The sequence below is a fragment of the Cydia pomonella genome, unplaced genomic scaffold (genome assembly GCF_033807575.1).
Source record: "Cydia pomonella isolate Wapato2018A unplaced genomic scaffold, ilCydPomo1 PGA_scaffold_96, whole genome shotgun sequence".
Lineage (NCBI taxonomy): Eukaryota > Metazoa > Arthropoda > Insecta > Lepidoptera > Tortricidae > Cydia > Cydia pomonella.
Window position 1 is genome coordinate 24,574 of NW_026907929.1, and position 26,627 is coordinate 51,200.

At 39.1% G+C, this 26,627-nt stretch overlaps 1 protein-coding gene across 1 annotated transcript; it reads right to left on the minus strand.

Annotated features, from left to right (window-relative positions):
* Positions 1-2,051: 2,051 nt before the first annotated feature.
* Positions 2,052-20,018, minus strand: LOC133534395 (uncharacterized). Its single transcript, XM_061873486.1, has 5 exons — positions 19,788-20,018; positions 17,450-17,646; positions 14,796-14,919; positions 13,475-13,597; positions 2,052-5,926 (listed from the first exon to the last, which is right to left on the minus strand). Exons 1-5 carry the CDS (start codon positions 19,825-19,827, stop codon positions 5,742-5,744), a joined length of 669 nt encoding a protein of 222 aa, XP_061729470.1. The 5' UTR covers positions 19,828-20,018; the 3' UTR covers positions 2,052-5,741.
* Between the last annotated feature and the right edge of the window lie 6,609 nt (positions 20,019-26,627).

A 26,627-nucleotide genomic window follows, 5' to 3' on the forward strand; every position in this document is an offset into this window, starting at 1 on the left:
TTTTACTTGGAATAGTTCAATTATTATTAAATTATTATTAAGTCCCCATGAGATATTTTTTTTATTTATTTTATTATAGGACATTATTACACAAATTGACTAAGTCCCACAGTAAGCTCAATAAGGCTTGTGTTGAGGGTACTTTGACAACGATATATATAATATATAAATATTTATAAATACTTAAATACATAGAAAACACCCATGACTCAGGAACAAATATCCATGCTCATCACACAAATACATGCCCTTACCAGGATTTGAACCCGGGACCATCAGCTTCGTAGGCAGGGTCACTACCCACTAGGCCAAACCGGTCGTCAATACAAATATAATATAATATATATGGGGAATATTGGAGCAGCCAATGTGCTCAAAAATATCTGGACGTGCACTTTAGCGTCTTGGTCCTAACCTTTGGTATGTTTAGGAGCAGATCTGCTCCATACAAGGTGCCCGTGAGCATTGCGAGAGATTTTAACGGTGCATTCCTGATGGCAACAGAAGCAAAAAATGTCATTTGACTTTTTGTGAAATTCATGTACATAAAACGTATTTTTTATTACACATAACCTAAAATTAACTAAAAAGTTTTTTTTTTATTTGAGGGTAGCCTCTCGATAACATTTTTTTAAGTTTTCGATGTCAATCAATAGGTATGTCCAGACTAGACCTCAAAGTGGCAATACCGCAGTCAAAAATGTGTTTTTGTACCAACTTATGGCGAAAGAATGATTTCGAAAAACATTTAATTATCTCTGAAACTATGCCTAATCCAGAAAATTTTATACGACATTTTAGTTTCTAAATATTACCAGGAATGCTTAGTTAAAATATCTCACAATGCTCACGGGCACCTTGTATAGTCAACCAAATTCAACTTAAACATAAAGATTGTATGGTTGCTAAATAAATGGCAAGTTTTTGACAGGCGCATACGAAAGCCTAAGAGGTTTTGTTCACATATTTCTGAACACCTTGGCCGTTCGGTTATAGATGGCGACTGTACTCGTCTATTTCGAGCCCAAGTATATATGTACGTATTCAGCGTCAGCATGAGTTTATCCATTGGACCAAAATAAACTTGATGTGTTTTATAATGAGTTTTTCGGAACTTATCATTTGACATTTACCAGTCGCTTTTCGGTGAAGGAAAACATCGTGAGGAAACCGGACTAATTCCAACAAGGCCTAGTTTACCCTCGAGTTGAAAAGTCAGATGGCAGTTGCTTTCGTAAAAACTAGTGCCTACGCCAAATCTTGGGATTAGTTGTCAAGCGGACCCCAGGCTACCATGGGCCGTGGCAAAATACCGGGACAACGCGAGGAAGAAGTATAATAGATATTAACCCTTTTCCAGGCCGCACCAATCTACAAGGTTTTCCGAAAAAAATCAAATATATTCGAATAAATTCAGCTTTGATGATTCATTTGAAGACAAGTCACATTTTACGAAAGTGCAATCTAAAGGTCTTAGCACATTGTTACAACTCAACAGCCACTCGACTCAAAATTAAATATTGAAATTAAAGCCTTATCTTGTATGTCCTATAGTACAATCTTAAAATTTAGAACTGTCGGGTGGTCTACGCGTCGTCCACTCGTCGTCCACTAAGGTGAACCAAAAGTGAGTTGAGTTGGTGTGGAATTGGTATAGTGTGCGAAGACCTTTATTTGAACCTTAAATCGGATAGCTAAGATTGAAATTCTATTGGCGCGTATGTGGTCGATAAATCGTACTATGCCTGGAAATGCCCATTACTATAGAGGACGGGAAACGAAGGGTTGCAGGCCAAGTAGATATAGACGGCCGAGCGTAGCGAGGTCGCATAGGGAGACGCGGCCGGCAACCCCGTTTCCCGCCGAGATTTGTATAGTGCTTTTCTCAAACTCGCAATGAAATAATTAAAAAAAAAATAGGATGATGATGATGATTGTTTCATGTCTTAATGTGATAGGTTATTCCGTGCGTGGGGTATTGAAGGGGAACAAAAATGTAATTATATTGGCGCTACCACGCACGCCGTTACGCTTTTTTTCTTTTTTCTTTCTTTTTCTTTTTTTTTCTTTTTTGCGTTTTTTGTTGATACCGAAAGGGAAACGAAAAATTGATTATTTTTACGCTACGACGCACGGTTTAGGAGATACAGCCCTATAAAGATTTCTGAATGACTGAAAAAAATAAAACTTTTTGGGGCTGTATCTCCTAAACCGTGCGTCAAAGCGCAAAAAATATGAAATTTTTGTTTCCCTTTGAATCCCCGAAGTAATATTTAACAAACACAAAAAAGAAAAAAAAACACAAAAAAAAGCATACTGGCAGAATTTTGCTTATAGGTTTTTTACGGTTGAATGCCAAGACGTGCCATAATTTGACGTTTAAAAACAAAAGAAGGTTGCCTTACAGGCCTAGGTGTGTAAGGCTGTATGAAATTCCTTTACATATCATCATTCATCGCACCTGATATGTAGTATTTCCGGACCTAATTTGAAGTAAGTCATGTCAACATTTCATTACAGGTTTCAGAAAAATGATTTCCGTACGTGTCCGCCATTCAAAGTGCCACTATAGGCTTGAATTAATTAAGTTCCCTCACGGTCCCCTGTTTGATATTCCGGGCTATGTAAACACGAACGTGTGCACTATCGTGCAATCAAAATGCTTTTATAAACACAATCTAACACTAAAGTGTTTTCGTTTGATCCTTTGTACGCCATGCGTATTATATATAAGTATATATCGCATCGGAAACCTTATTGGAATGAATGTATAGTGCATTGTTTACCAACGGATGAAAGGGGATGATCATTACAGTCTAGTTGGGCGCTCGAACTCAGTGAGTAAAGTATATATCGTCGCCGTAGAGCGAAAAGTCACCAAATCACAAAATGGCCAAAATTGACTTATATATGTCATCAAAATCGCATTTTTTTTTCTCCAAATTTCAGTCTTATTGCGGTAGCAATAGCGATCATAGTTTCAATTTTACAAAGTTAAAGAAGTAACTAAAAACTCACTTCGGATTCAATATTTTAGTCGAAAAATACCTAATTCCGTTATACATTTTTCAACTTCTTGTAACTTATTTATGAGCGTACCTAAGTCATTTTAGTTATATTATAATGAATAAACACATATAAAACCACAATTTTATCTTAAGATAATTTCAGTAAAAAAAAATTTAATTATTATTTTTTTAAACCCTCATAACTCAAAATGACCAATGAACGATTTGGTGACTTTTCGCTCTACGGCGACGATATGCACCTATTTAACGTTCTATATTATTTCTTGAATACTTTAAATTAATAATTCAGGTAAAAGTATCGCTATTTATGGATTGAGGATTTAAATATCAGCATGGAAATTGTACAAGAAATTCATTTAAAACAAAATTATAACTGCTTATCATAAAATAAAATATTATTATAGAAAAACAAAAAACCCGACTGCACTAAAAAGATGAAAACAAGGCCCACAAGAATATTGTTGCTGATGGTAAGTATCGCAGGCGGGGACCAACTTGACCGCCACCAACGAAAATACCTACCTAACAAGGAAGGGTACCCAACTGTCCGGTTCCGATTTGATTCATTTTGATATATGTTATAGAGTAGTCTGAAATAACGGACACGTATTTTTTTTAGCTGCCCAAACTCAACCTGTTAGGAGAAAATGGCCTTCAAAGTACTAAAAAGTTACTAAATCTTCTAACTCCTATAGAAAGTGATGCTCAAGCAACTTGCTAGTTAATGGCTGGTTTGAGTATATGTTTGAAAGCAGCAAAAAATAATGAGCACGTGTTTTGTTATATCTGCTTACAACTCAAGTTTTCCTAAAAAAATACCTGTCTTTATGTGTAACTTTAGAGATAAGATATTATAAAACTTCGAATGTCGATTTTTTTAGGAAAAAATGAGTTTTAGCCGGTCTCATAGATTCGGATCTTGATGCGTCTGCTTACAAGCTTGGACACTAACACCTTGTGAAGGGCTGCACTGCATCGCAATGTATTCTGGATCCTAATCTTTATGCCCTATGAAGCATGGACACTAACACTCAAGGAAGAAAACATGCTGCTAGTTGCCGAGAGGAAAATCCTCCGTAAAATACTGGGCCCCAAACGAGGACCGGATGGAAGTTGGACAGTCCTTAAGAACCGTTAGATTGAAGACCAAGTGGCTGAACCTAATATCATGGGAGAAAGTAAAGCCCACAGACTCCGTTGGTTGGGCCGCCTTGAGAGAATAGACGAAGATCGGAACGTGAAAAGAGCGTACCTGGGTCGCCTAGCAGGAGGACGTCCTATCGGACGCCCTAGGTATCGCTGGAGCGACATGGTGGAGGCGGATCTGCGCGAGCTTCGAGTCGACAATTGGCGAGAGGTCGCACAGGACCGAGAAAAGTGGCCCTGTCTTGTGTCGGAGGCCAAGTCTCATTTTGGGTCGCTGAGCCAACGGAGTAAGTAAGTAGTAACCCTCTGTTGGTCCCCACCTGCGATACTTACCATCAACGACAAAAATTGCCGAACTTTGTTCTTGAACACGGACAAACTATGAGCAAAAATATCTATATCGTTAAGAGATTCATTATACAAATTACAAGTGCGCCTAAAGAAAGAGTTTTTAGCATACTGTGTGCCACAGGAGGAAATAGTGTAGGTTTAGGTGAGTGGGACCGAGAAATTTTGAAGGAAACGCTATCTAACAAAAGGTTAGAATCTTATGTGATTTCTAATCATTTTAAATAAAAATAAAACATCTAGATATGCAGGAGAAAAGTTGTTGGAGAAAAGAAGATTTTCTCCAACGGAGGGAGACTATGTCTAGCTGCTGACGAAAAATAATCAGTTATAGCGGCCGGTTCTATAATCAAGGGACTTCTTCTTCTTCACTGGCTCAGTGACCCAAACAGGATCTTGGCCTCTGACACAAGAGAGCGCCACTCTGCCCTATCCTGCGCCACTTCACGCCAGTTGGGTATTCCGAGGGCGAACAGGTCTTTTAGGACTTCGTCACTCCAGCGGTATCTGGGACGCCCAGACGGACGTTTTCCACCCGGGTGCCCCACATACGCTCTTCTCACGGCACGATCCTCTCCCATCCTCTCTAGGTGACCGAGCCAGCGGAGTGTGGCTTTGATCTCGCCAATTATATTGGGCATCGCAACCAGCTCCTCTAGCTCCCTATTCTTCCTATGCCTCCAAGTTCCATCTTCATCTCTGATAGGTCCCAGAATCTTCCGCCAGATTTTCCTTACAAAAAATTTGCTGAATCCTTTCAAGTCGAAAGTTTTTAATTTGCCTTTTAGCAACGCCAGTGACTGGCTCTGCCTCCAGAGGTAGAGCGTTCCAGAGCTGGAATGGGCTTACCGCCACATAAAACTGCCTCAATACTTTTAAACACCCCCTTCAGCATTAATGAGAGATGGACTCAAGAATGGAATGAGAACTTGCCTACCAACCTAGGGACAAACATCAACCCTACAGAAAAACCAACAGGTTTCTCACTACCCAGACGAAGTTGGTGCCAGTTAAATCGATTACGAACCGGTTGGGGTGGATGTCGAGAGTTCCTACACAGATGTGGCTGGAGAGAGTCGCCAGCATGCGATTGTGGAGCTGACCATATTATGCGCGAATGCCCACTCACCAAATACCAGGGCAACCCAGCAGTGGACTTGTTCACCTTAGACAACAATGTCACCCAATGGATCCAGCAATTGGGCGTAATAAATATATCTACCTATATTTCATATGAATGAACGATTGTATTTTTGCCATACGAATAAATAAATAAATGGGCTTACCTAGTAGCACTTTGTTACGCAGACGTCGCACTATGCTTCGGGTCTCAGAGGGCGCTCGCGCCGAGCGGAGCGTGGACCAGCGTGCGTCCTTCGGTAGCCCTTTTTTTAGCTGCCGAGCTGCAAATACAACATTAACTTCATAGTATAGTCGTTAGATTTGTAGCTGGCATTCAACGGCTTATCCATTGTCTATCTTATACCTTTAAACGAGCAATTCTTGTATATATATATTTCTGTGATCTCGGAAACGGCTCTAACGATTTCGCTGAAATTTGGTATATGGGGGTTTTGGGGGTATAACTAAACTCCTAACTCCTTCCTTGCCGTATCCGGCAATGGCGACCCCATCAACAATTCTTATCCGGATTATGAAATGCCCTTATGTGGCTCGCAAAACCAAACTTTGTTTTGAAGATGCGGTCACACGATGCGCAATGGAGTTGTCCAGTCGAGTTGCGGGTGTATGTGTAGGAGGGCTTAGGTTGCATCTTGCGGATATGACGCTTAGCATCTAGGTCTTCCAGACGCTGCTGGTTTGGGGGTATACAATGGATCTAGATTAGTCTTATGTTTGGGAAAACGCGTGTTATCGAGTTTTCATGCGTTTTTCTTTGGACGCAGAATATGGTCGCTAATTTCGTGTTGCCGGCCACCGTCCGTCTGGTCCAGCGGGTTAAGACGCGGACTGCTAAACGAGTGTTACGGGTTCGAATCTCGCCCGGTGGCTAACTTTTTTTTTTATATGTTCAAGTTTACATATAATTTTTATTGTTTTAGACAAGTTTAATTTAGTAAATAAATGTAGTTAAGATTATCACCTATACACCACCATATAGAGTTATAACCGAGCAAAGCTCGGTCGCCCAGGTACTTTTAACTAAAACGGCGCATGCCACTACCTGCAAAAAGGGTCGTATAATTCTAATTGACACCTGAGGGCGGGCTAGTCTAACGCTCAAAAAACCAGTGTTTTTTTTATACTATGTCGGTGGCAAACAAGCATACGGCCCGCCTGATGGTAAGCAGTATCTGTAGCCGTTGCCGACCCTAACCCCCTCCCCCCCTCGTTGAGCTCAGGCAACCTTACTCACCGGCAGGAACACAACACTATGAGTAGGGTCTAGTGTTATTTGGCTGCGGTTTTCTGTAAGGTGGAGGTACTTCCCCAGTTGGGCTCTGCTCTAGAATGACATCCGCTGTGCTGTGCCCTACCACACAGAGCGAGATGACATTCACAATGCCCATACCTCTCTTGTGGACGCAGTTTAAGGACGTACCCGGGTCCGGGTACCGGTGTCCGGGTGTAGGTGTGCTCTCCGATAACGCGCCTTTGTTTCGCATATCGAGGACACAATTTAGACTGGTTCGGTAGCGTTCGACTCGCCGGCACTCGACCGTATAGGGACCACACAAGAACTCGCAAATTATTCTTCCATTTGTTCATTTTGAATCTTATTTCAATTACCATAGGAGTTGTAATTAAATAACCGGCTAAAGTGATTGACAATGGATAAGCCGTTGAGGGCCAGCTACAAATCTAACGACTATACATAATGTGCTACTTTCCCGCTAGCGGGCGGGAATGACCACTTTTCGTGCATATGTCGAAACTTTATAGCCATATGTACTGTAAAACGTACAATACACGTGCGAATAGGTAATTTGAAACTCGTGTCGACTGAAGTGTTTTCATTTATCGCCATTCCTTGCGAATTTCCTAATTTAGATATAACAAGGGCTCATCCATTGATTACGTTACACGAATTTCTAGATTTTTTACCCCTCCTAGTCACACTTGCTCACATTTGACAAACCCCTCCCTTGTGAGACATCACATTTTTGGCAATTTTATTTTCAATTAATGTGCTACTTTCCCGCTAGCGGGCGGGAATGACCACTTTTCGTGCATATGTCGAAACTTTATAGCCATATGTACTGTAAAACGTACAATACACGTGCGAATAGGTAATTTGAAACTCGTGTCGACTGAAGTGTTTTCATTTATCGCCATTCCTTGCGAATTTCCTAATTTAGATATAACAAGGGCTCATCCATTGATTACGTTACACGAATTTCTAGATTTTTTACCCCTCCTAGTCACACTTGCTCACATTTGACAAACCCCTCCCTTGTGAGACATCACATTTTTGGCAATTTTATTTTCAATTAATCAAATTTTCGGTTTGGTTAAAGTGACGTCACAAAGTTTGTGACTCCCCCTCCCCCTTGTCACAACATACATACAATTTGATTAATTTACCAGCCATAATTTTCAATCGTGGCTGAATGCCAAATAGGTCTGTGCCTTCGATGCCTAACCTGTCAAGAAATCCCAAAATGGCGGACGAATGTTTGATACGTCACCGCATTTAAGAATTATTCCGCTTAAAATTTAGTTTGTTCTTCACAAGTGTGATGAAAAACATATTAACTCCGTGGGTAAGAATATTGCAAACTCGGGTCTTTAATTCCCACCACCCTTGTATTCAAAATATCACTTACCCCCTTCGTTGCACAATGTACTATTTATTTTTCTAATGTATTCATTGTTGACATTTGATTTATAATTATAATTGATAGTGGTGCTTTTTTTTATAATAGTGGTGTTTTATTTAAGTTTTTTTTGTAATGATTTCTATTGATTTTTTAATTACATATAAATCTTTACAATGCTTGTGAATCAATGCTTGATTTATTATAATTGTAATTTTTTATTGATTTAATTTTACAATTTACATTTAGTTAAACGTAATACGATAGTGTGTAAGTATTTTGGACGTGTTATAATTACTTTTATCAATAAATATATGAATATGACGCTGTGCACTTTTTGTGATGGGGAAAAAATGTTAAACTGGCGACAGGTCACGTGACCGACAGATTCGTCAGATTGAAAATTCGTAAGACGGACACGTGACCTGATCGAAAAGGTACAAGTTTTTATCGATACATAGATAAACCATTTATTCGCTTGCCACAATACACACATAAGTAAATGAAAACAAATAGAATCAATATAGATAAAAATAGTTTATTTCCAAGTAGGCATATTACAATGCGCTGTCGAATAAAGCTACGTCGATCTAACCCTACACACACAATAGCAACATTAAAATAAAAATATTGAACAAAAAGCATCAATAAAAGGTTTGCTGTATGCTTTCAAAAAAAAAATGGGTTCTGGCTCAGTAACACGCTGCACTCTTTCGGGTGAGCACTGATATCTGCTAGGACCCAGATAACGAACAGATTATCGATGTACCAAAAATATATACACAATTATCGCAGACTGTACTGAATGGATAATACCACCAGTTTGACATTGAAATATTCGCTAGCGTGTGCGCAACTTTCTATGCATCTCAATCATCTTAAAGAAGAAAAGCTTTGCGATCCTAGCGAAATAACGGTATTTTTTTATGGAATTCCATTCCGGGAGAAAACCTTTCCTACTAACTAAATCATCACAAATCACTTTGATATTGGTGTCGATCGCTTCAGCATAATATATACTAGGTTTATAGGTATCGCTTTAAAAAAAAATTTCATCACACTTGCTCGAAAAAGGTCTTTTTCATGCAGGTGTACTGAAGGCCAAAGGCCTATTTTGTTCCCACGGGAGTTATGGATTGTGAAAAAAAGGGAGTTATAGCTTTATTTTAAAATTACGTCACTTATTCATACAAACCAAGTAGCATATGAGTTTTACTTTTAAAATACTGACGTTTATAATTTAATATTTTATTATTCAATTTGATTAATTTAACGGCCGTTTTAAATATTTTTATATCATTTTCAATCGTGGCTGAATGCCGAGTAGGTCTGTGCCTTCGATGCCTAACCTGTCAAGAAATTACAAAATGGCGGACGAATGTCTGACATGTCACCGTATTTAAGAATAATTTCACTTAAAATTTATTTTTTTCTTCGCAAGTGTGATGAAAAACATTGTGTGGAACTCCGGAGTTTTTCATGACTACCTTTCTTCACATGCAACTAATACTTATCGGAATAATTCTAAAAACCCCAAACATAATTAGGTTGCGTTGTTTTATCACAGAGTTCCTATGTCCACCTCCTGTTCCATCATCAGATCAGCTCGATGGTACCATAATATTGCATTGTCCATCCTCCTCCATTGGAAACCGGGAAGTGGGTCAAATTTAACTTGCAAGATTTGATTACAGACAACGGGACAGGTGAAACTAAATAAAAGCTTTGTAATAAAATATAAGGTTATTAATAAAGTAACGCAGTTGCTGGGACATCCCATGTTTTTAAAATGTCGGCATAAACAATATAGTTATCGTGAAAACTTCGCTGCAGCAAAGATATACTATTATAGAAAGCATTATAAATATTCTGCATGAATATAAAAAAAAAAAACCGGACATGTGCGAGTCGGTCTCGCCCACCGAGAGTACTTTACTCCGTACTTTTTTGTATTTTTTAGGGTTCCGTAGCCAAATGGCAAAAAACGGAACCCTTATAGATTCGTCATGTCCGTCTGTCTGTCCGATTCTGTCACAGCCACTTTTTTCCGAAACTATAAAAGCTATACTGTTCAAACTTGGTAAGTAGATGTATTCTATGAACCGCATTATGATGTTCACACAAAAATAGAAAAAAAACAATAAATTTTGGGGGTTCCCCATACTTAGAACTGAAACTCAAAAAATCTTTTTTCATCAAACTCATACGTGTGGGGTATCTATGGATAGGTCTTTAAAAATGATATTGAGGTTTCTAATATCATTTTTTTCTAAACTGAAAAGTTTGCGCGAGAGACACTTCCAAAGTGGTAAAAAGTGTGTCCCCCCCCCCGTAACTTCTAAAATAACAGAATGAAAAATCTAAAAAAAATATATGATATACATTGCCATGCAAACTTCCACCGAAAATTGGTTCGAACGAGATCTAGTAAGTAGTTTTTTTTTAATACGTCATAAAAATTTAAAAAAAAAATTTTTTTCATCAAACCCATACGTGTGGGGTATCTATGGATAGGTCTTCAAAAATGATATTTAGGTTTCTAATATCATTTTTTTCTAAACTGAATAGTTTGCGCGAGAGACACTTCCAAAGTGAAAAAATGTGTGTCCCCCCCCCTGTAACTTCTAAAATAACAGAATGAAAAATCTAAAAAAAATATATGATATACATTGCCATGCAAACTTCCACCGAAAATTGGTTCGAACGAGATCTAGTAAGTAGTTTTTTTTTAATACGTCATAAAAATTTAAAAAAAAAATTTTTTTCATCAAACCCATACGTGTGGGGTATCTATGGATAGGTCTTCAAAAATGATATTTAGGTTTCTAATATCATTTTTTTCTAAACTGAATAGTTTGCGCGAGAGACACTTCCAAAGTGAAAAAATGTGTGTCCCCCCCCCTGTAACTTCTAAAATAACAGAATGAAAAATCTAAAAAAAATATATGATATACATTACCATGCAAACTTCCACCGAAAATTGGTTTGAACGAGATCTAGTGAATAGTTTTTTTTTAATACGTCAATAAATTAAAAAAAAAATTTTTTCATCAAACCCATACGTGTGGGGTATCTATGGATAGGTCTTCAAAAATGATATTTAGGTTTCTAATATCATTTTTTTCTAAACTGAATAGTTTGCGCGAGAGACACTTCCAAAGTGAAAAAATGTGTGTCCCCCCCCCCCCTGTAACTTCTAAAATAACAGAATGAAAAATCTAAAAAAAATATATGATATACATTACCATGCAAACTTCCACCGAAAATTGGTTTGAACGAGATCTAGTGAATAGTTTTTTTTTAATACGTCAATAAATTAAAAAAAAAATTTTTTCATCAAACCCATACGTGTGGGGTATCTATGGATAGGTCTTCAAAAATGATATTTAGGTTTCTAATATCATTTTTTTCTAAACTGAATAGTTTGCGCGAGAGACACTTCCAAAGTGAAAAAATGTGTGTCCCCCCCCCCCTGTAACTTCTAAAATAACAGAATGAAAAATCTAAAAAAAATATATGATATACATTGCCATGCAAACTTTCACCGAAAATTGGTTCGAACGAGATCTAGTAAGTAGTTTTTTTTTAATACGTCATAAAAATTAAAAAAAAAAATTTTTTTCATCAAACCCATACGTGTGGGGTATCTATGGATAGGTCTTCAAAAATGATATTTAGGTTTCTAATATCATTTTTTTCTAAACTGAATAGTTTGCGCGAGAGACACTTCCAAAGTGAAAAAATGTGTGTCCCCCCCCCTGTAACTTCTAAAATAACAGAATGAAAAATCTAAAAAAAATATATGATATACATTACCATGCAAACTTCCACCGAAAATTGGTTTGAACGAGATCTAGTGAATAGTTTTTTTTTAATACGTCAATAAATTAAAAAAAAATTTTTTTCATCAAACCCATACGTGTGGGGTATCTATGGATAGGTCTTCAAAAATGATATTTAGGTTCCTAACATCATTTTTTTCTAAACTGAATAGTTTGCGCGAGAGACAGTTCCAAAGTGGTAAAATGTGTGTCCAAAGTGGTAAAATGTTGAACAAGATCTAGCAAGTAGATTTTTTTTAATACGTCTTAAATGGTACGGAACCCTTCATGCGCGAGTCCGACTCGCACTTGGCCGCTTTTTTTGTTATAGCGGCAACAATACATTACCTGTGAAAATTTCAACTGTTTATGGTTTTCAGGCTGTATATCACGGTTCATGAGATACAGCCGGGTGACAGACGGACGGACAGCGGAGTCTTAGTAATAGGGTCCCGTTTTACCCTTTATGTACGGAACCCTAAAAATTAATGAATTGTTATCTTTTATTAACTAATTTGCCTCTCGAAACAAAATTTGCACACAATTTCTATTATTTATTAAATTATTCGTGCTTAACGTCCTTACCGTGATAGCAAATCATGTTTTACATAAATATAACAGTTTAGAATTAGGAACAGTGTGATAAGAGAAAAGTGTGGATTGAATGAAGATGTAGTGACAAAAATTGAGAAAGGTATGTTGATGGTTTGGACACGTGGAAAGAATGAGTGAAAGAAGGTTAATAAAGAGAGTGTATAAGGGAGAAGTAGAAGAGGGAGATGGAAGGGATAGACCTCGGCGGACTTCCTCTGATCAAATCGGGGAAATCCTGAAGAAAGGCCAGGCCGAGAGCACTCTAAACCGACGAGCGTGTATGAGGAATGTCATGAAAGTGAAGGAAGCGAAAGAGGTATGTCAGGATCGTAGCAAGAGGAAATCCGTGGTATCAGCCTACCCTGGAAATAGACGTGATTATATTGTATTTCTTCTTCCTCGCGTTGTCCCGGCATTCTTGCCACGGCCCATGGGAGCCTGGGGTCCGCTTGACAACTAATCCCAAGATTTGGCGTAGGCACTAGTTTTTACGAAAGCGACTGCCATCTGACCTTCCAACCCAGAGGGTAAACTAGGCCTTGTTAGGATTCGTCCGGTTTCCTCACGATGTTTTCCTTCACCGAAAAGCGACTGGTAAATATCAAATGATATTTCGTACATAAGTTCCGAAAAACTCATTGGTACGAGCCGGGGTTTGAACCCGCGACCTCCGGATTGCAAGTCGCACGCTCTTACCGCTAGGCCACCAGCAACATGTGATTATATTGTATTTATAACAGTTTAAGTGTATGTTTACCTTTGGACTCTGCCCTTGAAGGTGGTTTGTCAACCGTGGAGTCGCTTCGCTCTTTGGTGACCGTTTTCTTTGGTGCTGGCGTACGTTTCTCTCTGACTGGCGCTTTTTGTTTTTTGTCTGTAACTACCGATGGGTATGAGAAATCCAAGTTAAATATTATATATAAATTTATTTGCTGATGAGCCCCAGCCATATAAATGGAAAATACAATTTTTTCCACTGAAATTTAAACATATTGTGTAAGAAATTGAGTCGATTTTGCGTTGTTTGAAAATTTAACGAAACAACGCAAAAGATACTTCTGCCGCCAGAATGCAGCACTAGCACCTTTCCTAAACCATAGAGTAACTTATACATACTGTGCCTTAAACTGTTTTTTGACAAGTTTTCACAGATAATAAAATATGACATTGATGCATCAAGGCGGTTTATTTACAAACTACCGGGAAACGCGAAAATCGAAATTTAGTTATCTGGCTCTTCGTCGCTCGAATATGCAAGAGTGACAGAGAGGTTAGATAACGAAATTTCGATTTTCTTGTTTCGCGGGAGACCCTCGGATTGTGATGGAATGTGGTAGTGGCGCCCCCTACGCAGAGTTTCGCGTAATATTCCCAATTGAATATTATCAACATTTCATCGAACTGATACTCGTCTCGTCTCGCTCGTCTATAGTTCGATGTAATCAAAATTACATCGAACTGTAGATTAAGGGCTCCTCTACACGATGGCCCAGCGTAGGCCAGTCCAAGGGACGCAGCTATGCGGTGAAATGAGATAGCAATATCACTTGCTCCCTCTAACGCATAAATGCGTCCCTAGGACTGGCCTACGCTGGGCCATCATGTAGAGGAGCCATAAGATCGATGAAATATAAAGATATATTTTTTTTGTTTGAATTAGCATTACTTAGTTTGCGTCTGGAACAGCGCCATCTACCAGGACATTAGGACAACAAACTAAACATAATTAATAATTTTAAATTAATTTGATTAGTATTTTTTATTTAGTTTATATCATTTTTTTTAAATAATAATAGTTTAATAATAATTATTTTGCATTTTGTATATGGATATCCGGTCCGAAATAAAAGCTTTTTATTTATTTATAGAACCAAATTAGACAGGTGAAACCTATAATAATCATGGTGCCATACAAACTTTTGTGAGTTGTGAACCCGATTAGTTGCACCTAATTCGTTAAATTATAAAACATAAAATCAATTCTATTTCGTACGTTGTAGGTTTACATTCATCTGGCAAATTTTGAATTTTTTTCTTATATGGCTGGGCGTTAGCAGAATAGTATGTTATGGACATACCTGTGATGTCCTTCTGTCTGTGCTGTCTATTATGCGGCTTGGCAGGCCGGTTGTTGAAATAGTAGACGAGCGGTATGTCGTCCGTGGACTCCGAGGACAGCTTCTTTCGTTTCTTAGTGGGCCCCTGCATCGAATACTATAATTTGACGTCTCGAAATAAAACTAAATTAAATTGTACGTATATTAATTGCGCTATTGTTTTTAATTTGAGTGACAATATCAGCCTTATACTCGTATCTAACTACGAGTAGCAGTCTTTTCTTCGCACCATTACATGAATAAATATTTTACACCATAGAAAAATATACATATTTTTCTATACATATTATAAAAAACCTTCTAAGATGCGTTCAAAAACTAAATTAGCATAAAGATAAACTGTTTTGATTGGACAAATTTCTTATCTGTGAAAATATTATTAAGTAATAATAGTGTCAATATCGAAAAACAAAGGAATTTAATTTGACCTTTTTTTTTTCGCAATGGCGTTCGTTAACATGCGGGTTCTGAACAAATCATTCAGAGCTCAACGAGGGGGGGGAATGCTAAGGTCGGCAAAGCGCATGTAACACCTCTGGAGTTGCAGGCGTACATAGGCTACGGAAGCTGCTTACCATCAGGCGGGCAATATGCTTGTTTGCCACCGACGTAGTATATAAAGAAAAAAAGTATATATAATATGTGTGTAGATAAAGCAGTCGCTTTCTGCTCGTTTCATAAACCTACACTTGTACTTTAATAGCATCTCAGGCACGCTGGGATACACATGCCTCGTGTTCTGGCAATGTTCTACACCTTATGTCTAAGGCACGGTTATCTTCCTGACCAGCTAATGCGTACTGTGGTAGTGCCGCTCGCTAAGAATAAAACGGGTGACTTGTCTGAATTAGGGAACTACAGACCCATCTCACTTGCAACTATTATGGCAAAAGTGCTTGATGGCTTGCTTAATGCACATTTGCAGAAACATATAAAGCTGAACGACGCGCAATTCGGGTCATAAACCTTTGTGCCTTAAGCAGGCTGTCAGGTATTACAGGGACAGGAACACGCCTGTGTACGCGTGTTTCCTGGACCTGTCAAAGGCCTTTGACCTGGTTGTTTACCCTGTATTGTGGGACAAGCTGGCTAAAACCGGAATACCTAAAGAGTGCGTAGGCTTGTTAAAATACTGGTATAACAATCAGGTCAATCAAGTGAGATGGGATGGGGAGTACTCAGACGAGTATAGACTACAATGCGGGGTTAGACAGGGAGGGCTAACATCTCCCACCTTGTTTAACCTTTATGTAGATGAACTGATTGGGAGGCTCAGCAGCGCGCGTGTTGGATGTCATATTTTAGGAACTTGTTTCAATAACATAAGCTACGCGGATGACATGGCGCTGTTGGGCCCCTCAGTCAGCTCGATAAAAAAGCTAATCACCATATGCGAGGGCTACGCCGAGCAGCATGGTCTTAGGTATAATGCAACCAAAAGTGAAATACTCATTTTTAAGGCTCGAAAGTACAATTTAGATTCAACTATGCCTAGGATCATGCTGGGAGGGGTACCCCTCAAAGTGGTGGAGAGTTTTAAGTATCTGGGGCATGTGCTCACTGGAGATATGAAAGATGATTTGGATCTAGAAAGAGAAAGGAGAGCCATGGCTATAAGGGGCAATATGGTTGCCCGCAGATTTGCACGATGTAACAAACAAGTAAAGTTAACACTTTTTAAAGCATACTGCCAAACTTTTTACACGTGCAGTCTGTGGGCAACATTTACGCAGCGAGCCTACAATACACTAAGGGTTCAGTATAATAACGTCCTGAGGATGCTGTTGAAGCTGCCGAGGTACTGTAGCGCATCCGGTATGTTCGCGGAGGCGCGAACGGATGACTTTTATGCCATCAGGCGCAAAAGAATAGCGTCTCTGCTGACACGCGTGCGCGGCAGTAGCAACAGCCTCCTAAGGACGTTGGCTGAACGCCTTGATTGCCATCTCACGAGCTACTGGGTAGACGTGTTGATAGGCAAGGCTAAATGAGCTGGATGATTTAGTTTTAATTTAGTTTTATGTAAATTAATTGGTACTAACGTAGGGTGTAAGATTTTTTTTGCTGTTACTAACAAAATTTATGGATCCTATCGGTCTGAAATAAATGATTTTTATTTTTATTTTTATTTTTATTTTTATTTATTATGTAGTAATCACATAAACTACTATAATAATAAGAATAGACCGGTCGCAGCGTCGGACCGTGTTCGTCGACGTCACCATCCCCCATGAGAATCTCGTGAAAACCGAGGACTAGTCCAGCAAGTACCTAGACTTGGCTCACGAGATAACCGCCATGTGGGATGTTGACTCGACGATCTTTGTGCCGATAGTCGTTTCAGCGAACGGTCTCATAGCGAAGAGTCTCGACCAACACCTAGAGACTCGCTGGGTGGCTGGATCAAGGGTCAGATGCAGAAGGCGGTGATCTTGGACCCGGCGCGGATAGTACGTCGGTTCCTCTCTCTGCTGCCCTGACCACCGGCAGCTTGGGCGCTGCTGGCGGCACCCTTATAATTTTTTTGTATTTTACTTTTATATTCATATAATAAATGACCTAGCCTAAGCTGAAAAATAAAGAAAGAGAAGGATAACATGATGATGGAATGATACCTTGCCGGCATCAGTGGACTTGCGCTTGCCTGACCTCAGGCACATGTTGCCCTTGTTGCCCTTGACCTTCCGGCGTCTCAAGGGCACCCGGATCCTTGGTCGGACGCACCGTCCGTTCGGCAAGACGGGCGACGGTATCTCGTCGTCTCGAAGACGTTCGAGCACCACGAGTGGTTCTTGCTTGTGTTTGTGTATGTCTGCAAGATACATTTTATTGTAATCGATTCATTCTAATATGACGCTCGTGTCTTAGTGTGTAGATTTTTAATTTTGTAACAAAAAGTTTTTGGGGTTCCATTATTATACTGAACCCTCAAAATTTGAGTGTGATTGCAATACTGCTGCGGTCGACTGCATTTTTGCAGGTAATGTCAAATACATAGGTCATATACCTGATACAAAATCTATCAAATTTGTTTATATAAAAATGTATCAATAATTATTCCTTCCGCAGCGGTGCGCGGCAACCACTGCTAGACACCAAAATTGGTCCGGACGCGCACCGCATGTAAGATTCAAAGATTTTATTTTTACAACAGGTAGATTACAAGATGTTACATAAATATTTTGGTATCACTATGTGGTGCCTATTGGCATACAAATTGAATTAAAATAGCAACGCGACGAATTCGCGGGGAGGGCCACGCCTGTTTTTTGGCAATAATGTTTAAATAATTAAGCTTTCACTATTTTACCTATATTTTATTTTACAAATATGCAAATAATACTATATTTGAATACATTTTTACACTTATTTACAAACAAGGTTACCTCACAAGCCGACTCTTTTCAGTATTGGCGCTATGGTGTCGGATTTCTAAAACAATCACTACATAAAATAAAAATTAAACTGAAATATTATTAAAAAAACATACTTTGTAATAAAATAACGAAAAATATAATTTTCTCTAATAATACAGGGAACTTAAAATAAGCGTACTTATATTAGAATGTAAACGTCATGCCTCATTTTGAGGAAAAATGATTCATTTAACTGGCAACATTTATAAGCAATGGCGGCTGACGAAGGTTTGGATTTAGAAGGATGTAAATGGAAAGTCTCATTTTGTATGGGATTTTGAGTTTATTATTATCGCTCATTTTTAACTTTACGTAATATACAGGGTGATTCATGAGACGTGAGCAGGACTAAGCCTACACAATCAGTAAATGTTAATGAACCGTTCATCATCATATTTAAGTAAAACAATCTCGCTTTATTTCTGTTATTTAACTTTTTGGGAAGGAAAAATTTGATAATCTACAATCATGGACACCCTACAACACTTAATTAAGAAAGATAAAACCTCTTTAACCGTTATGACAGCAGTTTGATTATGAAGAAAACAAAATGTCACACTTGAGTGAGATACGATTTTTCAAAAGTAACCAGACTCCGATGACATTCAATTTGTCACTTGTTATGGATAAAACAAAGAGGGTAACCATACATGGCGTAAATAAATTAAAACAATTTTTTTGAACAGTAAAAAATAAAAGAACGTTAACCTCACAAATACTGGTACGATACAGTTGCTTATAACTTACTGAATGCTCAAGCTTCATCCTGCTCACGTCTCCTGAATCACCCTGTATAATATGTGTATCGTTTACCTAACTAGGTATTGCAATTTTGTATACAAGTTACGACGTTGAGACGTTGGTTATGTATAAGGAAAAAAAAAACTTTTACAAAACCCGGTTTTGGAACAGGAAAAATGTGTCCTCTCCCAGAGCTGGTTATGTACGCAGAACAAGTGGGCGCGACCTCTGTCAAATTGTTCCGTTGTCTGAAGCGGTACCTTTTTCCATTTTTCCCTTAATATCATCATCATTCGCTTGCCCTTATCCCATTCATTTGGGGTCGGCGCAGCATGTCTTTTCCTTCCATATCTTTCTGTCAGCCGTCATCTCATCATTCACTCGCGTTCGTTTCATGTCATCTCTCACACAATCCATCCACCGTTTCCTAGGTTTTCCTCTGCCGTTCCATCCATCCACATTCATTCGTAATACCTTTCTCGTCATATGACTTTCATCCCTCCGCATCACATGCCCATACCACGCTAGGCGATTCGCTCTTACTTTTTCTATTATGGATGCAACTTTCAGACTTCCTCTTATATACTCATTCCTCACCACACATCCATCTTAACATTCTCATTTCCGCTACATGCAATCTCTTTTCATCCGTCACTTTTAGGGCCCAACACTCTGATCCATACATGACGATAGGTCTTATAATGGTTTTATAAATTTTACCCTTCAGTCGGAGGGGCATCCGGGCGTCACAAATTGTCCCTTAATATAAAATGAATAAATAATAAATTAAACTCACTTTGAATAGACACAATGTCGAGCAGGTTCCGAGCGGACATGTTGTTGTGGTAGACATTTTTGGGAGAGTAAGGTGGGTCCGGTTTGCGCTCCGGCGGTGTAGGCGCGACGCTGATGCTGCTCGCTGGAATGGGTACACCTTGCGCGAACTTCCTCTGCACGAGTCTTACTCCGTTCCTGAGCAAAAAGTTGTATTTACAAGCTTTATATTAAGTTGCAATGTACCTATGTATGTACGGGTCAAATCTTGCAAGTTAAATTTGACCCACTTCCGAACTTCTAATGAAGCTGAAAATTTACATACATATGAAAGTTGGGTGACAATGCAATATTATGTTACCATTGAGCTGATCTGATGATGGAGACAGGAGGTGGCCATAGGAACTCTATGATAAAACAACGCAACCTAATTGTGTTTGTAGTTTTTAGAATTGTCTCGATGAATATTGTCTGTGGAGTTTTAAGTAGTCAGCAATAAAAGCTTGTACCAAAAATGAAATTTTTGCCAAAATCTTATTTTCAGTAACTTTTGTTTGCTTGAGTATACATGTTCAAACGCGGGGTCCAAGGAAGCGTAATATCGCTTCGCTTGCCCTCCAAGTCCCGTACTTTATTTTATCAGCGGTTTTTCAATCAATTAGGAACATGAATGAAAAATATTCAAATGTTAGATAAATAAGCCCGTCCAACAAAAGGTGGATGTCAAAGTAGATCACCGTGTATAAGTTACAGATTTTTTTTATGCATTTGGTACTTTAAAAAAATACACTGTTATACAAATACAAATACACTTTATTGCACACCTCAATACAGAAACAGTACAAATAATACAACACATAAAGAAGAGATAAACAACAGTAAAAGTGTTATTTAAATATGTGTTGTTTGCGTTTTTGTTTCTGCGAAAAAAACTATACATTGTTTGTTACAGATAATTCAATTTTTAAATATTACCACGGTAATAACAATCACGCGCGTCTTTAAAACAAGCTGTATAAGTTAATAGAGCGTCAAAAATTTCATCAAGTGTCAATCCATCAACGTGCTCACTAGCGCCACTGGAAAATATTTGTGATTGTCTAAATTTAACGACAGATATTTAAAAAAAGCGGCCAAGTGCGAGTCGGACTCGCGCATGAAGGGTTCCGTACCATTTAAGACGTATTAAAAAAAAATCTACTTGCTAGATCTTGTTCAACATTTTACCACTTTGGACACACATTTTACCACTTTGGAACTGTCTCTCGCGCAAACTATTCAGTTTAGAAAAAAATGATGTTAGGAACCTAAATATCATTTTTGAAGACCTATCCATAGATACCCCACACGTATGGGTTTGATGAAAAAAATTTTTTTTTAATTTATTGACGTATTAAAAAAAAACTATTCACTAGATCTCGTTCAAACCAATTTTCGGTGGAAGTTTGCATGGTAATGTATATCATATATTTTTTTTAGATTTTTCATTCTGTTATTTTAGAAGTTACAGGGGGGGGGACACACATTTTTTCACTTTGGAAGTGTCTCTCGCGCAAACTATTCAGTTTAGAAAAAAATGATATTAGAAACCTAAATATCATTTTTGAAGACCTATCCATAGATACCCCACACGTATGGGTTTGATGAAAAAAAATTTTTTTTTTAATTTTTATGACGTATTAAAAAAAAACTACTTACTAGATCTCGTTCGAACTAATTTTCGGTGAAAGTTTGCATGGCAATGTATATCATATATTTTTTTTAGATTTTTCATTCTGTTATTTTAGAAGTTACAGGGGGGGGACACACATTTTTTCACTTTGGAAGTGTCTCTCGCGCAAACTATTCAGTTTAGAAAAAAATGATATTAGAAACCTAAATATCATTTTTGAAGACCTATCCATAGATACCCCACACGTATGGGTTTGATGAAAAAAAATTTTTTTTTTTAATTTTTATGACGTATTAAAAAAAAACTACTTACTAGATCTCGTTCGAACCAATTTTCGGTGGAAGTTTGCATGGCAATGTATATCATATATTTTTTTTAGATTTTTCATTCTGTTATTTTAGAAGTTACGGGGGGGGGGACACACTTTTTACCACTTTGGAAGTGTCTCTCGTGCAAACTTTTCAGTTTAGAAAAAAATGATATTAGAAACCTCAATATCATTTTTAAAGACCTATCCATAGATACCCCACACGTATGAGTTTGATGAAAAAAGATTTTTTGAGTTTCAGTTCTAAGTATGGGGAACCCCCAAAATTTATTGTTTTTTTTCTATTTTTGTGTGAACATCATAATGCGGTTCATAGAATACATCTACTTACCAAGTTTGAACAGTATAGCTTTTATAGTTTCGGAAAAAAGTGGCTGTGACAGAATCGGACAGACAGACGGACATGACGAATCTATAAGGGTTCCGTTTTTTGCCATTTGGCTACGGAACCCTAAAAAGAGGGCCGCTGGGTACTGTATTTTGTATTTAAGTACCTTTTGAATACATCAAACTAGTTTTTATGTTGATCTACTGTCTTAAATCACAATTATTTAGCAGTGGCGCTAGTGAGCACGTTGATGGGCTCTGAAACAATAAAGTTACTCGTACAATTTAAATGTTACTGTGATAAATGGTAATATACAAACACACACTGTTACCAATGCCACTGCTGTGTTAAGTGTAAGGCCTGAGTGGACGCTCGAAGCGGAGCGTTCGGCGGGGCGTGCAGCGTGGCGTCGGGCTCACAAGTGATGTGAGCAGCTTGCACTAAGGCCGCTCCTATACGTGTATTTGTTTAACATGCACGCCCAACTCGAGCGTCCACTCAGACCTTACACTAAGAGAACGAGTCTCAGACACGGTCTTCCCAGCTTCGCTGGAAGTTGCTAACTCGCAAGTTTAACTCATGATCGACGATGGCGAAAGGTTGCAAAGGAAAGCGACTGCCATCTGACACTAAACTAGGGCTTATTAGGATTAGTCCGATTTCCTCGTGTTGTTTTCCTTCACCTCTTCCGACGAGAGTCCCGGCATTTTGCCACGGCTCATGGGAGCCTGACGTCCGCTTGGCAACTAATCCCAACAATTGGCGTTATATATATCGTTGTCTAAGTACCCTCAACACAAGCCTTATTGAGCTTACTGTGGGACTTAAGTCAATTTGTGTAATAATGTCGTATAATCTTATACCTTTAAACGAGCAATTCTTGTATATATATATAGTACCTGGGCGACCGAGCGTTGCTCGGTTATAACTATTTATTGTAATATGGCGGTGTATAGGTGGATGATTTAAATTTTAAATTTTTGAAAACCTTTCCCATAAAGTAAATTTTATTTTTTGCGGTGCGCTTTTTTGTGCTTTTCAGTCACGAGCGCTTTGAATTTAGTGGACTGTATGACTGGTTTGCGGATGTATAATAGCGAAAGGAAAATAACGGGGAAATGGGAAATTCACACTCACTTGAAAAAAATGTCCGTTTTTTGGTTAGCTGGCACGTGTTTTCCTGCGATCGCCACAGGAGCGCTGACTTTTCACCAAGGCCTTGGACTTTTCTTGCTGTTCTTGACAAACACTTAACACACACGTTTTTTATACGGATTGTTCGATTATCACATGAATTAAACTGATTTTTCTTGATTGATGACGAGCGGATCCGACGCCGTACCACTCAAGTCGCCATATTATATTGGAACAAATGGGTCCGATAGGTGTCGCTCGCAGCGTTGCAGCGCGAGTGCGAGCGAGACAGCAATATACAAGTGTGAATGTGAGGGAGCGGATGAGGTATAGGAGGATTTTTAAGAGCGTACAAACATTTAATAATTAATTGCAAAAACGAAACTTAACATCCCCCCGGGCTTGAAGGATACCCTTCAAAAAAAAATTAAATAAAAAATAGAAGTTTAATAGAAATAGAAATAAACAAATACCAAGCACCCATCTAGTTATGCTTGATTCAACTATAGACTAAGTATTAATATAAACATTTAATACTAATAAAGTTAATATAAATTAACTCTACTGCGTAGGCAGTGGGCATAACCGCACTATAGGTCGTTCCAATCTAACTCCCCGCGTTTTCACCTCCGCAACTCGTATGACTCCGTCTCGACCAGGAATAACACGCGTTATAACGCCAATAGGCCATTGCAAGGGCGGTGCATTATTAACGTTGATAAGCACGACAGTGCCTACGGCTAATGGCCTAGCTGGAGTATTCCATTTTTCCCTGCTCTGCAAGTTGTGAAGATATTCAGTTCGGAAACGTTTCCAAAAAGATTGGACTATTGAATCTAACAACGAATACCGGGTTAAAAGGTCCGTTCGTTCCTGACTCAAATCGGCTGCGGGTAAGTGCTGCAAGGGTGCAGTACATATGAAATGAGCGGGGGTCAGCGCAGTAGGTTCCGATGGATCGGAACTCAAAACGTAAAGAGGTCTACTGTTCAGCTGACTCTCGATCTGAATTGTCACCGTTAATAGTTCCTGATAGGTCAAAATTTGTTTGCCTATGACGCGGTGAAGATGCGTTTTAAAGCTTTTAATATTACTTTCCCAAGCGCCTCCGAAGTGAGGTGCGTTGGGAGGGTTTAAGCGCCACGTTATACGATGCTTTAAGAGCTCCTCGCGAAACGTTTTGTAATAATCTTCGGTGTTAAGAAAAGAATAAAGTTCTTTAAGATAAGCTTTAGCGCCTACGAAGTTTGTTCCATGATCACTATATAACACCTGACACGGCCCACGGCGGGAAATAAATCTTTTGAAGGCATCTAAGAATGCCTCTGAACTGAGCGACGAGACGAGTTCAGTATGTACGGCCTTTGTCACCATACAGATGAAAAGACACAGCCATGCCTTTTGGCTTTGTGCCCCACGCTTTCTGACCATGGTAATGTTGAAAGGACCGGCATAATCTACCCCCGTATGCGTGAATGCTTTACTTTCATTAACACGACACTCTGGCAGGTCTGCCATAGAAGGGAACGTATTGGTCGGATTGACTCTGAAACAAGTGTTACATTTGTGAAAGCGCTGTCTCACAATTCGACGTGCTGACAAAATCCAATATTTCTGTCTCAAAATAGAAAGCAAAAGTTGCGGGCCGGCGTGCAAGTTTTCGCGATGGAAAAAATCAATTAAAATTTCAATAAGGTGCCCTTTCTTGGGCAACACTGCGGGATGTTTACTACCATAATCCAGAGAAGAGTTGCCTAGACGTCCTCCCACTCGTAGAACGTCATCAGCGATAAAAGGAAATAATTTGCGAAGTGAGGGTGAGCATACCTTGCCATTTTTAATATTGCGTAAATCATCAGCAAATGAAGTTTGTTGAATGACCTTGACCACGAACAATTCTGCCGCGTCCAGGTCAGAGGCAGTGATTTCGCCACCTCGAGGTAGTTTTTTGATGAATCTTAAAACATGGACAACTGATTTAAGAAACCGGTGCCATGAAGAAAACCTTTCACCCAACTCCAGAAGCCAGTGACTACTGTTGCTTTTATTAGTAACAACAAAAGAGACAACTTTTTCCTCGGAAAGTGCCTTAGCTGTGGGCGAGAACTTAGTTATAGGCCATTCGTTAACTGGTAAAGATGCCCAGGACGGACCGTTAAACCAGAGATTATGGTCCTTTAAGCGGGAGGGAAGTAATCCACGAGACAAACAATCTGCAGGGTTCTCAGATCCGGACACATGATAGAAATGCTCCGGTGCGTAATTTGCTTGACATTGAGCAATGCGGTTGGCCACATAGGTAGCGAACCTATGCGGTGATGAGTGCACCCAGCATAAAGCGACCTCTGAGTCTGAAAATGCGTAGACATCGTCAATGTTGTGGCGTTCTGATAATATATCATGGACGACACGAAGCAGCTTTGACATTAAAACAACTGCACAAAGTTCCAAACGCGCAACAGTCACCGTCTTCACCGGCGCGACTTTCGATTTGGAGCAAATTAAGCGCATGACGGGATGTTGATTGTCCGTAACTACGTGTGCGTAGATGACACAGCCGTACGCTTTTTCACTTGCGTCAGCAAAAGCAATAAGTGTTACCTTTGAGGTTTTTTCAATGCCAAGATGTCGAGAAAATTTTATGTCAGAAATAAGAGGCAGCTCGCTGACAAACTGGTGCCATAAACATAAAATGTGCTGAGGTGGTAAATCATCCCAGCCTTGTTTCAACAGCCACAACTCCTTTATGAGGAGTTTAGAATAAAGAATAACGGGCCCTACTAGGCCAAGAACGTCATACAAGCGGGCGGTGGCAGAAAGAATAGCTCGTTTCGTGCCTGTGAGCGGAGGAGGTGAAACAGTGAAAACAAATTCATCAGACCCAGGAAGCCATTGAAGGCCAAGTATCTTAAGCGAGCCGCTGTCATCGAAAGAGACTGATTCAGACTGGCGATGGGTTGCGGGAATGTGTTCCAGCAACTGAGGAGAGTTGCTAGTCCATTTAACTAAATCAAACCCACCAGCCTTGAAGAGGCTAATTAACTGGGTCGCTGTCGTAACTGCTTCCTCGTGGGAAGAAGCAGAAGAAGCTAGATCGTCCATGTAAACGTCTCGTTCGAGGACATCGGCTGCGAGCGGGTACCTATCACGTTCGTCGCTAGCGAGCTGACGAAGTGTGCGCAATGCAAGGAATGGAGAAGATCGAAGACCGAAAGCGACACGGTTGAAACAGTAGGTATTTAGCGGTTCTTCAGGTGAAAAGCGATATAATATCCTTTGAAAGGAGCGGTGCGGAGGATGTACTTCGATACATAAGTACATTTGCCGAACATCGGCGAAAAAGGCAATGCGGAATATGCGGACGTTCAGAAGAATCTGAAAAATATCAGCCTGCAAGTTG

Excerpts from the sequence above, each read along its gene's own strand:
- LOC133534395 (XM_061873486.1), bottom strand. The coding sequence starts at position 19,827 with ATGTCCGCTCGGAACCTGCTCGACATTGTGTCTATTCAAA. Across the intron at positions 14,920-17,449 it reads AGTCCACTGATGCCGGCAAG|GGGCCCACTAAGAAACGAAA; the intron begins GTATCATTCCAT and ends TATTCGATGCAG. Across the intron at positions 5,927-13,474 it reads TTCAAGGGCAGAGTCCAAAG|CTCGGCAGCTAAAAAAAGGG; the intron begins GTAAACATACAC and ends TTGTATTTGCAG.